The sequence below is a fragment of the Toxorhynchites rutilus genome, chromosome 2 (genome assembly GCF_029784135.1).
Source record: "Toxorhynchites rutilus septentrionalis strain SRP chromosome 2, ASM2978413v1, whole genome shotgun sequence".
In the NCBI taxonomy this organism is placed as follows: domain Eukaryota; kingdom Metazoa; phylum Arthropoda; class Insecta; order Diptera; family Culicidae; genus Toxorhynchites; species Toxorhynchites rutilus.
Genome location: NC_073745.1, coordinates 113,812,067 through 113,830,171, shown reverse-complemented (window position 1 = coordinate 113,830,171; position 18,105 = coordinate 113,812,067). Strand labels below are relative to the sequence as shown.

Below are 18,105 nucleotides of genomic sequence, written 5' to 3'. Positions count from 1 at the left end.
AAAATAATTTTTCGATGTTCTTTGCTTATTTGAAATTGTAGTACAGGTCGGACTCGATTATCCAGAATGTTGATATTATTTTCACTCCGGATGATCGAATTTTCCGGATAATCGAATCATAAAAAAATCGAAAGAAAATCTCTCGGTAAACGTAAAATAACTATGATTTGCACTGACTTATTTGTATATTATTATTATTATTATTTATTATTTATTATTTATTCATCTGACTTTTTGTTGTCTTAATGAATTAAGATGGGGAAAAACCAAATAGAGAAGGCCAAAACCCCATATCTTTTCATTCACATGCAAAACATATATAAGTATAAAAAAGTAGCACATTTTGAACACAACAAATATAAAAAAGTAAATAATAATAGGCGTCAACTGTGGTCAAATCATAAAAAAAATAACAAAAAACTGATTGGGAACTGGGCCCTTGTCCATAGTTAATGTCGTTTTTTTTTATCCCTTTTGTTTATTTTAAGCTCATTAGCATTTTAGCTGTAACAGAGCCGAATTTTAATCGTGTACATGTCACATGTTTATCATATCTATAATTAGCACATTACACAGTTGCCATTTTTCGGCGTTAGAGTATTCCTTTCTAAACCATTGCATATGGTACACATTTACACAGTAGCCATTTGGGCGTAAGAGTTTTCTATCTGTTCTTCCATTATCCAGTTAGACCGGACAGCGGAGACAGTTGATATTGGTCATTGTTGGGTTATTTATAGAACAGCAGCCCGATGTTTCTTGCAAAGCAGAGCAGTTTGTATGGATGAATCGATCTTATTTCGACCGTGGATCGATCTCCATCGCTGATGATTGTTGTGTGGACGTAGTTATTCTGTAACAACATAAAGATGGTCAATGAGGGCCCTGAGTTTTGAACTCACGATCGATCGCTTACTAAGCGAAAGTTAATGTCGTTGTCAGTGGTTCATCCTATTCAGTTCTGTGAGTCTGTGTTTGAATGCGAACGCAGTAGAGCCAAAATCAAAGTGAGCGAAAACTTTATGAAACTTGCCGACATGAATCGCACAGGGTCATGAAGGCCGTACAAAGTATTTCGGGGCTCAAGAAGCAGAAAGTTTCGTTGGCGAAGCAGTCGTTCAGGAGCGTAGATGTTAAGCTGTCCTAATAATTCCGGTGCGTCAGCTTCTCCGTTGAAAATTTTTGCAACAAACACAGCATGGTCAATACTCCTTCTCTGTTCCAGTGTCTGCAGTCCCAGCAATCTGCATCGATCTTCGTATCGGGGAAGGTTCAATGCATCTCGCCACGGAAGACGTCGGAGGGCATATCTAACGAATTTCCTCTGTATTGCTTCGACTCTTGTGGTCCATGTTGACTGGTATGGGCACCAAACTACAGAGTTAAATTCCAGAATCAATCGCACCAGAGTGCAGTATAGAGACCGGAGGCAAAGTGGGTCGTTAAACTCTTGGGATATTTTAAACATGAATCCCAGCTGGCGGTTAGCTCTAGAAATAATGTCGTTGTAGTGTGATCGGAAGGTGAATGCTGAGTCTAGGATGATCCCGAGATCATGAACTTGATATACACGATCGAGAGACTGTCCGTCAATTGCGTAATCGTACTCTGTCGAATTGAGCTTGCGGTGGAACGTGATAACGTTGCATTTATGAATGCTTAGCGTAAGTATGTTCCGTGTACACCATTCAGTGAAACGATTCAGCAGCCGTTGTAAAGCGTAACAGTCCTCAATACTCCTCATGACCATGTAGATTTTGACGTCGTCAGCGTAAAACAGTCGATAGCCGGGTGGTAGTATGACAGATAGCTCATTAATAAATATTGAAAATAGCAAGGGACCCAGATTGCTCCCTTGTGGCACGCCAGATAAATTCGAGAAATGTTCCGAAGTTACCGACCCAATGTTAACAGTGAGCCTACGATTTAAGAGGTATGATTTGAACCAGCTGATAATATCCGCGGAGATACCGATTCTCCCTAATCGTTCCAACAGTATTCCATGATCAACTCTATCGAAGGCAGATTTCAAGTCTGTGTAGACGGTGTCGACTTGGGCACCAGCATCAATGTTTTTTATACAAAAAGAGGCGAACTGAACTAGGTTCGTGGTAGTTGACCTTTTCGGATAAAACCCGTGCTGATCCATGGCAATGTAATTCTTGCAAGAGTCGAAAAGTAGGTCGTTCATAAGAATTTCGAAAACCTTGGAACAGGCGCAAAGCGAAGTTATTCCTCTGTAGTTCTCAACATTCTGCCGATTCCCTTTTTTAAACACAGGAAACATGATAGACGTCTTCCAGCTTGTGGGAAAACAGCGTTGCCTTAATGACAGATTAAAGATGGACGTGAGTGGAGAAACCAACTCCTCACAACATGTTTTAAGGATGTAGGTAGGTATTCCATCAGGACTGGATATTGAACATCTCAATTTGTTTATGGCGAATTTCACTTGATTCGGTGTGATGTCGAGGTTTCCCAGATGGCACACGTCTCTTGGTGTATCTCTACAAGCGTCCAAGATTCTTGACGAAATCGTGTCGTTGAATGCGCTTTTGAAGTGAGTTGCAAACAATCTACATTTTTCTGCAGTTGAATGAACAACCTCGTTGCCCAGAAACATTTCCGCGGGCAACCCATTGTTATCCTTCCGTTTTGACTTAACGAATTTCCAAAAATGTGCAGGGTGTCTACGTAAATCTTCTTGAGTCCGTATGCTGTAGCGTTTGTATAAGTAGCGGTTATATATTCGGTAACTGTCACTAGCCCGCGCGAAATGTTGCTTGGTATATAAGCACCGGGATCGGCAATAAACTCGAAGCGCCTTCGATCTTAGACATTTTAGATGTCTTAGGTGTGCATTTCCCCAGGGTGGCTTAGGAGACGGTCTGCGCAGTGGGATGAAATCAACCAAATGACTTTTAAGCAAGCTTGTAAAGGAATCAACTGCAACGTTTATATCGTCAGCGGATTCTAAGAAATGCCAATCAGTTTGGCGAAGGGCTTCTAGTAAGCCTTCAGTATTGGTTCGATGAAAGTCAAGTCCAGGTTCATCCGGAATGTTTTCAAGTACGATGGACTGTGATAGACTAACTGTGAACTCCAAAGCAGGATGGTTGGAGTCAAGAACGGAGAGCGGTTCGGCTGCTTCTTCGAGAAGGCATCGTGAGAGCGTAGCTTCATTCACCAGGGCAAAATCCAAAATTCGTGCATTCTGATTGGTAATATGATTGATTTGAGATAAACCGTGCAAACTGAAACCGTCTAGTAACGAAGAACAAGCGACAGAAATGCTAGATTGCAAGGCATCAACGGAAGGACGATCGTTTCTTGGAGTGTTCCAGACTAGTCCCGACTGATTGTAGTCACCAAGCAAAATGGCAAGATCATTATCCCCAAGGCGGGAATAGACCGCTGCAATTGACTCAATATGATCACTAACGCTTGCTAAATCATTTTTGCGGTCAGGTGGTAGATAAATAGCACCGATACTCATTGAGCAATATTGCAGCTTCACCTTGACCCAAACCTGTTCGAGTGTAACATTTACAGATGTGGGATCGATGTATCCGTTGAGGTTACTTGAAATAGCAATCAACACTCCACCGCCAGTTGATTTACGACTGTTGACTTTGCTGCGATCTGTTCTAAGAACTGTGTACGAATCTCCAAAAACTTGTGATGAAAAAATTTTATCGTCGAGCCAAGTTTCCGTCAGCACAATTACATCATAATGGCAGGATGAAATGGCCAAGAAAACGTCGTCAATTTTTGTCCGCATTCCCCGAACATTCTGGTAATAAACCGTTAATTCCCCAGAAACAATCAGCGGAGACGGTGATGAAAGATGTTCTGTTTCGATGATTGGTGACCGACAAGCAGCAGAATCGACGGATGCTTCAGGGTTCGTGTCACTGTTAATGGGACCAATTTTAGGAAGCGAAGAAGCGAAATTACAGCCGTACTTGCCTGAGGTAGCAAGTTGGAAGACTCCCTCGCCAGCTCCAGACACAGGAACGGAATGTCTTGGATGGGAGGAACAGTCGGCGGAGAGACGACACCGGCACTCGACTGTGTCGGGCGACTTGGTAGCTTCCATCATGCTGTTTTGTGTGCATTCCGTTGGGAGTAACCATGGGCGACCGGATGGATGGTAATTATGCGACGTTGTCATACTTGGTAACCAGATGTGACTGGAATCGTAACGAGTATCAGGTACGAAATTGAAGTATAAGGAATTGTACTCGCCTGCACTAAAGGGCTGGAAGACCCCTTTTCCATGCCAAAACACAGGTCCGGGACGACTGTTGACCGTTGACGGAAAGGACACGACTGTGATGGAGGGATAAGGGCCTTCCAAATGGCTTATATTGTTGCGTCCCGGGCTGAAGGAATCAAACTCGTTATAGGCGTGATCGGAGGTTGTGTAGTTTCTGGTGGCAGCAACAGTGTTGTTGGCTTCTTGTGCTTCGGTGGAAATGGAAATTTTTGGGAGCCGTAATCTTCGAACTCCCGAAACAGCAAACCTTCGGGCCATGTTGATGGATCCAGTGCTTTTTCTCTGGTCGAATGGTCGAGGCCAATTTTATAGGATAGGAAAGTAAGAGATTCTAACTCTCTACCCTTCGGGATGAGCTTCGCCACGGAAATATTATCTTCAATCCCGAGATTGGCTTTGACCATAGCCGATACCGCTTCCACAGAGACGTCGGGACGAATTTTGGATAAATATAACCAGAATTTCCGATCAGCATCATTGTTACAAATAGGCACTGAAACAACATTTTCCATCGGCTTTTTGCTTCCTATTTGGCAATTCTCGGCAATTCTATTGCATTATCTTAGCCAGAAATTGACTAGCGCCCCCTGGGGGAGGAGTAATGTTTTGAAATTCGAAAAAAAGTTCATCGCCTTGTTACATCTCATGGACCAAAATATTATTCAAATGATCAAGTCCAACTACAAGCAAAAGCTTGGCATCCAGAAGCCAAGAGGAGTTCGATGACATGGTTAAGCGAATCAACATTAGGGATGCTATGTTTTATGTAACCGAGGCTTGAGACGAGGTACCGGTTGATTCTGGGATGTGTACTTTATTGTAGTTTTTGTCCCAGGTGGCCGATGGTTCGTTCCAAAGTTACGAACCAATTAGTGGACCTATGTTTTTGCGTAGGAGTGCGGATCCAAAATTTACAACGCGTTTTCCTCGAAACTAAGTTTTGCAAACTAGTGGGAGTTCTGCCTCCGGAACGGTCCATCCGATTCTGATGAAATTGTCTTTCCCAGATTCTCCACTAAATTTCCTGTCATCGTACGTAGGATTTTTTTGATATTTTGAAAAATAAAATTTTGGTGAATGTTTTTGTTTCGTTTTTTGAGACAAAACAGCAATTTTGTTACAAAAAATATCGCTATTTCGTTAGTAATCAATATTTTAAAAAAATTAAAAAATGAGAATAAAATGGCAGGAAATATATCTCAGATTATCTAAAAAAAATCATTGGTTGAAATCGGTCCACTAGAAAAACTTGTAAAACTCCCACCAGTTTACAAGGTTTTGGCTGCAAGGGTTCAACAAACCGGTTGCGGCTATTCAGAAGACAGTCCAATTGACACCATTTTTTTGATTGTTGTATAATATGTACCTAATAAAACTGTGATATCAGATTAATCATAGTAATTTATTTTCTCGTTGAAAAAAATGGCCAATATCACATACTTTTTATAATGTTCATAGTATACTGCCCCCCTTAAATTTGGAAATTCCAACGTATATAAATCTATAAATCTATGTATGGAACAACCCCTTTTCCAGCCCTCGCCTTTACCTAACTACCGTTCTGAATCATATTTCGGACACTTTGTTCTAATATCTTGAAATGCTTAATGCACTGATGATATAACTATCAAATTAATATCACAATTGTTTCTTTAGAGTAATCCCCTGGTTTCACTAACATTTCACATGAGAACTACATTTGAATTATAACATAATAGACTGAAATCTTACAACACTTCTCATTATCGTTTGTGTTTGACGTTTCCTTAGCGTGAGCATGTAGAATTTACCCTTTCATAAATATTTAAATTTCTCCCGTGTTTCATCAGATCTCATCATCGTTAACAGTTTACTGTGTAATCTGTCCGAAATTTGATATAGTGTCCGAAGTTTGATTCTTATTCGCTTCATTTGAAAAGCATTTTATTCGATGATTTTTCTATGTTTTCAATCAAATAGGTACCAAAGTAGAAAGCTTAAAAGCATATTAAACTAATTAATTAAAAATATACATTAAATTTTGTTCAAATAATCATATTTATAAAGTATATTAACAAATTAACCCTCTACCCGCCAAGTTTTTTATTTATCTAGAGAAATCTACTCCACTTTTATTTCGAATTTTCGATTTTCAACATAAAATACTCCTAGCAGAAAGCTGCCAGCATAAAAACAATGTGTATGTGTGATGAATGAAAATATTTAAAGACGTTATAGTGAGGGTGAACATTGAAAATAATGTCTGAATAATTTGAAAACAGAATCCGCGAAGCCGGTAGCGGTTGGGCTGTAGAGGGTTAACAAAATTTTTGATAAAAAAAAATCAAAACCAAAATGCTCCGGATAATCGAGTTACCGGATAATTCATATTAACCATCTGGATAACAGAAAAATTCTCGCTATCAATTTCATATCACATTTGTGTGCATATTCGCATGCACCAGACTTTTTTATTCGATGTTTTCTTCTCTACGTTAGCCGTGTGGTCCAGATTTTTTTTGTCGTTAATAGTCGTTAATGTTGCTGTTCTTCGAAAACAAACTACTGTGCCACAAGCATTTACAAAACTTGACATTTTTTATCGCATATACAATTAGCTAGATTACAAATCCCTGCTTATAAAAAAATGTTTGTACGATAAAGGGCCAACACGAAATTATTGCGACACCGAAAATGTCATGCCAATTTTCTTATAATGTTTAGAATCAAACCAAAATTTTAGGGTAGTTTTATACATATATTTACTTCAAAAATCAAAAGAAAAGTTAATCGATGGAGCCTTGAGTGTAAAATTGAACGCATTTTCGCTTGATGCCCTCCATCAAAGTCTTTACAGTGTCATCCGGTACCAGTTTCTCAGTTTTTTTTCCATTTTCTTAACATGTCCTTCTCGTCTTTGACTGTCTTCTTGCTCTTCCGAAGTTCCCGCTTTATTATTGCCCAGTACTGCTCCACCGGGCGCAGCTCCGGACAGTTTGGCGGGTTCATGTCCTTTGGAACAAAATGGACAGAATTGGCCTCATACCACTCCAGGACACTTTTAGAATAGTGGCATGATGCCAAATCTGGCCAAAATAGCGGAGCTTGGTCGTGCTGCTGCAAGAACGGCGCTTCTCGAGGCACTCATATTTGTAGATCTCGCCATTTACTGTGCCCTCTGTCACGAAAGGCTCACTCCTCAGTCCGCAAGAGCAGATGGCCTGCCAAACGAGATATTTGGAGGCGAACTTCGACATTTTCTTCTTCTTAAATTTGTCGTCCACATCTAACTTGCTCTTGCCGGTGAAAAACTCCAACCCCGGAATTTGCTTAAAATCGGCTTTTATATACGTTTCGTCGTCCATCACACAGCAGCCATATTTTGTCAGCATCTTCTCGTAGAGCTTCCGTGCCCATGTTTTAGCCGTCGATTGTTGCCGCTCATCGCGGTTTGGGAAGTTCTGTACCTTGTATGTATGTAGTCCAGCTCTCTTTTTTGCATTCTGGACGTAGCTCTGCGACATGCCGATCTTTTTAGCCAAATCACGGCTTGAGACGTTGGGATTTGCTTTAATCATCCGCTTCACCTTTCCCTCCGTCTTTTTGTTCACCGGTCCCGGTTTTCTTCCAGCTCCTTTGCCGTGGTTCGTTCAACTCACGAGACAGAATGAATTTGTCTACCACATGTTCGGATTCGTTCACTCAATGAGTGGTATCGTATGACGCGAGACCAACACATTGATTGAAGAAGCAGTTTTCACATACTGAAAAAAGTTGGATGCTTTCGTCGATTCTCTCGTCAATCACCAACACTGCTCGTGATGCTACTTATGCATAGTCTTTCTAAATTCAGATTGAATACCATCATTCAATAAAATTTTGTAACTGTCACCACGATATTTAATCAAATCTTTTTATCTTTAATTTAATAACGCACGTCTTTATACAAATTTTCGTCATACAAATTTCCGAACGGACATCCGATCAAATTCGACTGGAGATGGCTTACTCTTGCGTAGCGATTTAGCCCGTAGACGAAACGGACACAACAATTGTGTGTTACACGTAACCTGTTCATAGAGTATGCAGTAGGTGAAACGTGCAGAAGTTCACCAAACAGGAAATGTGGCAGAATCAGTGCCTTGAACATTTTAAGCCTAACATTCGTTGGAGCAGCGAAACCATTGATTTTTCCGCACTGTTGGTTGACGAGTCCATCCTACTCCAAGTCAGCTTGAAACACGGAACCAAGATTTACAACTCTGTCAACCCATTCAATAGTTTGTCCCTTCATGATTAAGACAGGCAATGAGCCAGCTCGAACTATGTTACGCCTCTTGACAAATAGTGCAATAGTGCATTTAACCCTCCTGTACTCGCGTGCAAAATCATAACTCGCGCACGGTGTCACAGACCGAAAGTTGAACTTCTCTGTAATGTTGCTATTGTGAATTTTTCAGGCTTTATTGGCATTTTTATATGTTTTCTTCGTTTTTATTCAGTTTTAACAGTCATCTAATTCAGCCTCCTCAAAACAAAGTAATTTTTGATACTCCAAAACAAATAAGAGAATTCGACTTTTTTTCCTGTTATTTATTAAAAATAAGCAACTGAATATAACTAATGAAAGAACAAAGAGCTAGAAAATAACATAAAAACGTATTAATCGATTGTGGTTTCATTTGTGTGAAAATCAGAAAATACCATAACTGCATGTTCGAGACAAACATATTTCTTACATTTCATGCAGTTGTAGTGTGTTTTTTCGGGTCTTTTTTTGAAAAGAAGAGTGTATAACGACCTTCTAGATAGTTACCAGATGATAAGGGTTCTGGAATTTTAAGTTTTCATATTTCTAATATTCTTTGTCGCTGTGTTCTTGGTAAACTAAGAATTATTTCTATTTCTATTTCTATTTATTTATATAAAGGCTACAGTGTAAGGAAAAATCCTTTTAAATTACTGCAACGCGCGAGTATTTAACGAATCCTGTTCTAATGCCAACTAACAATTTATCTCATAATTAATTTACTACTCAGTCGTGCTAATGCCTGTTTTTTTTGATGGGACACAAAAAGATAATATAATAGGATTTCTAGGAACTTCCTACGACTTGTTTTCTTGTCGATATCATTCAGTCCATACATTATAAAAAATATTCCCGAAAATGTAACTCTAAAAAAAACATAAGCCACCCTTCATTTGACACTCATCAAAATTCGGTAGGAAGCACCGTTTCTGAGATACAAAGGGGAGGTAGGTTCAGCACCACCGGTCGCGTGAGGAACACATTCCCCTATAGGATGGACTTTTGGATGGGGAAAAGGAGATCTCAGAGGAAGGATAGTATATAGCTTGCTACAATACGGTGAAATTCTTATTTAATACAACTTATTTGTTGTGTGACGTGAGAACGCTTTGCGGATACTGTTTTCTCGCACAGGGCGCGTTGTTAAACATGTCAAACCAGGAATTTTTCATCGAACTTCGTCGCTGCGGCTTCCGACATTCGATTTTCACTCGATACTTCTAGACTGTAGACAAGAGTTCACTTGCCTTGATTTGCAAACCAATCGAATGGTAATTTCTCTAAGATTTGTTTATTACGCTAAACATTACAATGGCTCTGCAAATGGTTCAATTTAACGAAAGTTAGAAGTAATTTCATATATTTGTTCTCTACATTTGTGTGCTTTACTACCCGCGTAATCAACAACGGGCAATTAATGCAGTACGAGACACAATATTCATATACCTCTACCATTGCGAAGGTGAAGACATAGTGAAAAGGGCCATGTTGCAATATAAACTCCACCCGTTGGAAGCCTAATACGAAGGTCGATTGAATTGTTCTCCGATGCCTACTATACTACTGCTACAGCCAGCGAGCGGCTAACAACGTTTCTTCAGATTGGGAGAAGTGAATTCATTGCAAAACTTCGAAATGTTCGAATAGCTCGAATCGTTGAAGAATGAAACCATTCATATTTTTCCATAAATTTGTTTTGTTCGTCCCTGTGGTGTGTAGCACCCAGCGAAAGAGTATATAAATAATTTCATAGTCGTACATCAACCAATGCGGTCGATTCTCTATATTTTAAATTCACCCTCTATAACTTTTGACGTAGGACTACGTCTTTCATCTCTATACCGGGGTGTAAAATCGAAGTTTCGAAAACGGAAGCATTACGCCGGAGACCGAGATTTTGAGCGTTAATAGCTCTTAACAACTGAACGAAATGGTATGATAAACACTTCATTCGAAAGATAAAATGTCTACGCGTTAACTACTTGTTACTTTTTCATCCCAAAACTTGTTTCAATAGTCTTCAAAATTGCTTTCAAAACAGGCTATTGAAATCACCAATCGGTATATAAGCGAGCGCCGCTCGTAAATCCACTAAGTTATAATTGAACAGCGATTGGAGCATGTTGTCGCTGTTGTGGTGAAGCTAATTTCGTTTATCATGAAAGCGCTGATGAACGGTGTCACCAAGAGCCTGTTTTAGCACCTAAGGCCAGAAGGGAATCCATCGAGAGGAGAGTGATGCCACGGTTCCGCTTGAAACATCGGAGCAGCCGCCACATACACACATACACGCGCGGAACTCTCGTTGCTATCATCGTTGCTGAAAAATAATCTGCTAGTTCCCCTGGGAATTGAAAAATACATTCATGCGAAAGAGTTTATTCTAATGTTTTCTATAACACTGCAACCATATACATTTGGTTTTGTGATTTTTCAATCAATCGCAATTAACAAGAAAGCTTCTGAATATTATTTTTCCCCATCAGTAGAAAATTGTCGTATCCAATATTGGATGCATAACATGAAAAACGGAAAATGTTTCACATCGCGAAAATCAAGTTATTTTTTAGCGTTTATTGACTTTCTACTCATATAATGCTGCGACCAAATACATTTCGTTTTGGATTTTTCAATCAAGTGCGATCAACGTAAGACCACGTCTTTCGGCAATTTATTAGAGGTGCAATGAATCTTTAGGAATTCCCGCTCTACGCGCACTGGCAAATGATGTTTACTTAACAATTTCTCAAACGAGAAATGGGTGTTGTGAGAAAGGATTAGCGAACGCAAAAACGACAAACGGGAGAAAAAGATGCTTGGAGGTTGAAGGAAATTGGCAGAAAACTACTTCATTTTATCTTTCGAATAATGTGATTCATTCCTTTTCGTTTTGCCAGAAAGAGATTATTAATGCTCAAAGGTCCTCCGAGGAAATTACCCAGCGCAAATTAGAGTCAACTATCGATTGCGGCATTCGTACACAAATAATTTCTAAAATGCAGTTTCATCAAAGTGATTTCTTCGGATATATTCACTACATCATGTCATGTCTTTCATATTCTTCACTATCAAATCCATATCCATGGCACCTATCGGTATCGAATTATCATCGACACCACGATTTTCGCTAAATGCTGCTTTCAGTTCGGCCTGTAAAAAACTTTTCTGAACTCTAATCCATCAAATTTGGAGCCCTGAAAAGGGCCGTTGATTATATGCTAAGCTAATATAGCACGCTCTCCTCGGATACGATGGGCCAGCTGAATATCCTTGGGCATGATGTGACGCGTTTTGCATGGATAGCACACAAATTGGTATCTTCGAATAGGCCTCCTGCAGCGTCATAACCGCGGAACTTTGGAAGCGCAAGTCGGTTTTGAGGTCCTGAGCAATTCCACGAACCAAAGGTAGCTGCAAAGGTAGCTTGCGGATCAGCAATTCGGTCGATTTCTGATAGCGATGATTTTCACGCAAAGTTCCCGGTCGATAGCGATGTGGCTTCTTCACCTATCCTGCGGCTGGTGCGCTTATCCGAGCTGCTTTCGTGGTGCCTTACCACCGGAAGACTAACGAGCCGTCTGCTTAGTCCCGATGAAACGAGTCCTCACGGTGCGAGAGTAGAGTAAGAAAAAAAAATCTTCTGAAGGTTGATTTGACAATCAAGTGCAGTTAGCAGGAAAGCTTCTGAATATTATTCTTCAGAACAAGGTTTATTGTATCCAATATTGGATGCATAAAACCTTGAGCCTCCAACGTAACGCTCTCGTTTTCGCAGTCCCCCAAATATTCATTTATTCATTCATTCAGAATGGATTTAGATTCAACTTCAAATAAATGATCTCTAAATCAACGATAGTCCTACGTCACCCTTGCGGTTATACCATAGATATAACCCACTTCCTGTTTTTTGAATGCACGATTCAAAGGAATACTTATGTATAGTCTAAGTCGACCAAATATTATTCGTAACACCCATCATGAAAAACTTGAAAATCAATTAAAACTGCTAATTGATAGAGTATCACACATGCATTATTCCAACAAAATAATATCTCATAAATCACTAATACGACCTCCTCTTATCCACTCCCAGGCTTAGGATGTCTTCACCCCTATCTGCAAAGGCACATGACCCATATCGGGTTAAATTACAAGGAATCGCAAATCATCTCGATTGTGGCCCCACTTGTGGCCCTGTTGGGACCACTGATCTTCGCCCCGCTAGCCGATAGACTAGCCGGCATCAATGGACCTTCGTACGGCAAACGGTTGCGCTTCATGGCATCCTTCTGTATGATCTTCTCCGCCCTGCTGTACGCGATCCTGTTCTTCGTGGTACCCCCGGTTGAACGTCACGAGTCCAGCCGGTCTCAGGTGAGCTTCGCGTGTGATCTGGATGGTGCCATCATCTTCCAGCAACGCTGCTCCGAGGAACGGACCTGCTACCACTGGAAGCGAGAGAAGGTAAATCAATTTGTGCTCTTAAATATGAAGTTCGAATGAGGCATCGGGGCGTACTTCTTCTATTCACAGATCGGACACCTATCGCTCACAAACTGCTCGTACACCTGCCAGAAACCGATCGAGTTCGAAAATCTAAACCATCCGTACACGAACGGAGTGTCGCTACCCTCGTCCACCGAAACTTCCATCGAGGACGAAGAGTACGATCTGATCGATGAGGATGCGGATTCTGCGCCGGCTCATTTGGAGATGCCAAAGGTGGAAGTGGATAACACTCCCATCCCGGTGCCACATATCTGCGAACGTATGGGTGGACCCGAGTCGGAAATCTGTCACGCCTACACTCCGGCCACGGAATCGTTGAAGTTTGAAACCGTCCTGCACAGTGCGGTGAACGATGAAAATGAAACGCACAGTGCCGAATGGTGTCGCTATCCGCTGAATGGATTCTCGTGCAACATTCCGGAGAAGCAGGTCGCCTGGATGAAGCTGTTGATCAACTCGTCGAACTGTACGCCCAAGATTGAGTGCGAAGTTCAGAATCCGTACGACAGCGAGAATAGTGTTCTGGCTGAGAGTGTCTGTATGAAGGTGAGCGGTCTTGAAATCCCGAATGATTTATTGAGTGACTATGTGATTCTTTTCAGATTGTTGGAGACCCCGAAGTCACATTCTGGTCGTATTTGCTGATTCGCGCTGTCGCAGATGCCTTCCCACTCGCTGCGATTGTGCTGTTGAACGCGGCCACGATCATTGCGACCCGTGAAACCTCGACGGGACGGGGCGACTTTGGTCGCCAAATCGTTTGGGGTGCCATCGGTTGGGGTCTATTCTACTTTGTGCTCTCGTGGTTCTTCCACACCTATTATGTGTATGTGGTGTTGGTAGTTTTGGCTGCCATAGTGTTGCTATTTTCATCCGGTATGCCTTTGAGTCCTCCCGAGATGTGGTGGCATACAAAATGTGGTATGGTAGCGATTCCCATGTCAGCCATTAGGCAATATGTGCTGGAAGCGGCTGCTCTTTGCTTCATTACGTTGATTTTGGGGACATTCTGGAGTGTGCTTGACAATTATGAGGGTGTTTTGGTGAAAAATTTCATCATTCATCCGGTGACGGACGAATACTACGGAACGACCTGGAGTGTGTTTGTGATATTGGGGGCCCTGCTTGTAATACCGGCACTTTGGTACGCGGAACATATTGTAGATTTCTGTGGACATTCGAACATCTTGATTGTGGCTATCACAACCTACATTCTTCGATTTGCACTGTTAGCTAGCGTGGACATAACGTGGTGGCGCGTGGTTATCGATTTTCTGTATCCGGTTACACTCGGACTGACATGGTTAACGATAGTTTTCTATACGCGCCATATTATTCCTCGTCGTATCATCACCACCGGTCAAGCGCTGCCTGTGATCTTCCACTTCTGTCTGGGTCGATTCTTCGGTACCCTGATCGGAACGTGGACCAAGTTGGACTGTCTGATAACGGCTTTCCAAGCGCTAGCCATCACCGCCTGTGTTGTTGCCGTCATCTATCTGCCATTGTACCACTTTGTACTCGCGTCCCGTTTCGGACCTCGTCTCAATACAGTGCCATCCACGTCCGCTCTGCATATCACCGCCCCCGAGGCAAATGGCCAAACACAGCCCCCACAGCAGCAACTCCTGCAGCCCTCGAACGGTAGCTACCAACCCCTGCGAATCTATCACAACTATCGCGGACGAAAGGGACATTTTAGATATTAAGTTTGTTCATAAGATGAATCCAACTGTTCAAGATTCCTTCGAAGCATAAAATATTTATTGTTTTGTTTTCGTTTATTTTTTTGGATTATTTCACCGGTAAGTTCGTTACGAATATCCGGCCAAAGTGTAGTTTTTAAAATAAATCTTCGAAAGTGAATTGTATTACTTTGTGACCGATAACTGAAGCAAACTTTAGAATTGTAGATAAGTTTTTTTTGTTTGTGCTAAGAAACGAGTCTCTCCGTCGCACCGAAACGGTGCGGTTAATCTTTTTACTATTATTAAATCTCTACGCTTATACATTACTAATAAATATAAGTTTTGACTAAGATTCTACAATGGTTAGATAGATGTCACTAAATACAAGACAAAAGTCACGCCGCATATACTCTGACAGCAGTTATACTAACAGGTCCATCATACCAACGCGTCACAATAATACTGAGTGTACCTTGCATGATTCAAAGCTTGCTAACAGTGGAAAAAAAAAAGGAAACCAACAAATGGAGCTTACAACAGAAAGAATGATGCGTTGGAAATGTTTCACACTTCTTGCGCCAGTGAAATATTTCCCCCGAAAGCGCCGATACGCGACTCCATGTTGTAGAAGATACGAGAAAGCTTACAAGCCTTTATAAATGTCTTTCAGAATCAAATGTCCATTCGAGAAGAAAAAACATACACATATAAATGTACATTTACTGATGTTGGACACTATGAACAAAAAAAAGCAATCAAATTCTCACACAAAATTTAAAATGATATCAAGCAGAAAAGTGTATATTTTTAGGATAACGGAATGACACGACTCGATGGAAATGTAGTCGATAAATCGTACAGATCGAAACTATTTATTGCAGCCAAAATAAAGGAAAAATCGCAAAGCTGTATTGATGTTAAAGCGCGCTGATTTATCAAAGAACATAGTTCAAGCAGAGTTCTACATATTCGCTAATAAATCGTGCACCGAGACCAATTATGTTTCGAATCTGTACATTGCTGTGTTTGTAGTGATCATATCGCATCCCAGAGGATTGGTTACTTATTCTCGAAGTGTGTTGGAACATCTCATAACTGTATTCGTATCGAAGAGAATTCATATTTCACACTAAAAACTAATATACCGTCATCCGGGGGCAAATTGATCACCGGGTTGAAATTGATCAAACGTATTACTGAAAACAAACATAAATTTTCAAAAGTATTATGCAATTTTATTTCAAGCTTTTTTAATCGGACATGTTCAATAATCATCTGAAGGATCTTTGTGTCAATGGTTCTTAACGAATCACTTATTAAATTGCATGAAAATTATTTTTTTTCTGAATAGCATTTTCGTTTCCATTTTCAATTATGATAAAGAAACATATTTTCAACACATCAAACTAATATTTATAGACGCTAAACATATTAATTCACTTCTAGCCGATACTTGATGATTTGAATAAGTAATCAAATACTTGTAATTACTATTCAAACAAGTGAGAAAAAACTATTTTACAAAAAAGCAACATGAATGACCAAAACCGAATCCCATCATGCGACATATCGAACGACTAGGTTTGTCAAAACTAACCCATTAGTGAGCATTTGAAGTGTTTTTGGCTGAATTAGGATAACCTCAATGGTCCTCCGGATGACCTGCAGATCAATGTTTAAATCGAGCTATGGAAAGACATGACCACACACCTTTGGGTGGATTCAATCAGGTTTTCGTATCCTCAAAACCTTGAATTATCATTTAAATGACCGTAGATGGATAAATAAATTACTTTCTATACATTTTCGTGCATATGACACTATAAAATCCTGAAAAACATAGATTGGTCAATCCACCCCGAAGCTACATTTTGAAATTTTCCGTTAGAAATTTTCCAAATTAACGCTTAAGGATTTTTTTGAACAAAACCTTCTATAACGTTTAGTGACCTTAGGCACCAGTACTGATTTTAAAAATAATTGGGTAAAAATCTAACTAAAGCAATCGGAAATATTCACATTTTTCTGAAAACAGTGATCAATTTGCCCCCGGTTTACAGTGTGTCATCATTTTGCTGAAATGAGCTCCCTTTTGTTCAAATTTTAAGCTAACTGCAATTTTTAAACATCGAGGACATGATCCATCAACAAAAACATGTGACCCTTTTGACGCCAATTAAATTTAACGTTTGAAGTTTGAAGACGCGAAGCAGGGAGGGAGGGGGGACCGTTATTATCGAACCAAGACAAACAAATTTCATTTGTTTGTCCATTCATATTTTTTTCTATTTATTCAACCACTCAGATAGCGACCAATCCATTGCAAAAGCGAGCACGATCTTCAGCAGTCCGGGGTTCTACCGGGTAGACGATAGAACCAAACCGAACCAAGTTTCACGCTCCAGAATGGTCACCACGTCTCATCATCGTGGGTGGGAAATCTTTTCCTTGCGGAAAAAACTTGGGGTGAAAACTTGCCTACAGAAATGATCCTGTGAAGCACAGTCTTAACCGGTAAGTTGCTACCCACGATGCCATCCCTGACTCGTGCTATGCTACGCTAGCGATGCTCACGTCGATCGAGCTTTTGAGCGTTCGCATAATCTAACAAGATTCAGCTGCTCAACAGGTGGAAAATTTTATTATGTACCTGGTACATGTGCTCGAGAATGGGAAAATGAATGAATAAAAATAGGCTCGATTGAACGAACACGTGTCGGGCGGAGACATTTGGCGCTGTGGATAGGATCTCAATTCTACTACTCTTCGGAACTCTGTTCAGAAACTATCCGGGGGGAAACACTTGTGATCACTTGTATAGCTTGCCAGTAGTTTTCTGAATAAGACTTTTTTTTTTTCAAGTTTCAGGCCTATGCCAAAGTTCACTGTGCAATTCTTTCTCGCAAAGATGTCTAATTTGATAAAAAAAAGTGTAATATCCCAGATTGAGAGTTTAATACTTTGACGGCCTTGGTGTTTTGACCAAAATGTTCGTAAAGACCTGGAGGATCTAATGGTTGATTCTTATACTAGATGGTGCCAGGAACCCATCTAGCATAAAATTTCATCCCATATAAGCCCCATATCCCATATATGCCATATAAGGGTAAAAATTACCCGTGTGTAGTACTGCACACTCGGCCCCAACTTAAGGTAAACGAGTAAAATAACGATAAAACTCATTATAAAACAATTTTTTTTAAATTAATTGTTTTATAACATTTTTTCAAACTCGTAATTAAAACAAACCAGACATAAAAACTTTTCGGAGCATTTCGGACAGTGATAAATTGTAATTGGTAGAATAATACAAGCAGTGATGCCAAAGTATGAGATCGAAG

At 40.4% G+C, this 18,105-nt stretch overlaps 1 protein-coding gene and 1 non-coding gene across 10 annotated transcripts in view; one reads left to right on the top strand and one right to left on the bottom strand.

The window, feature by feature from the left end:
• Nucleotides 1–15,764, top strand: part of LOC129767972 (uncharacterized) — a 142,400-nt gene extending 126,636 nt beyond the window's left edge. For all 9 annotated transcript variants that reach the window (XM_055769298.1, XM_055769302.1, XM_055769299.1 and 6 more), the window contains exons 5-7: nucleotides 12,661–13,031; nucleotides 13,101–13,622; nucleotides 13,679–15,764. In XM_055769298.1, coding sequence (XP_055625273.1) covers nucleotides 12,661–13,031; nucleotides 13,101–13,622; nucleotides 13,679–14,785 — 2,000 coding nt within the window. In that variant the 3' untranslated portion in view covers nucleotides 14,786–15,764. The remainder of the gene's footprint in view (nucleotides 1–12,660; nucleotides 13,032–13,100; nucleotides 13,623–13,678) is intronic.
• A 1,296-nt stretch (nucleotides 15,765–17,060) lies between these two features.
• LOC129772024 (small nucleolar RNA U3) lies at nucleotides 17,061–17,273 on the bottom strand. Its single transcript, XR_008742540.1, has one exon. It is a non-coding gene; the product is annotated as a small nucleolar RNA U3 (small nucleolar RNA).
• Nucleotides 17,274–18,105: the final 832 nt, after the last annotated feature.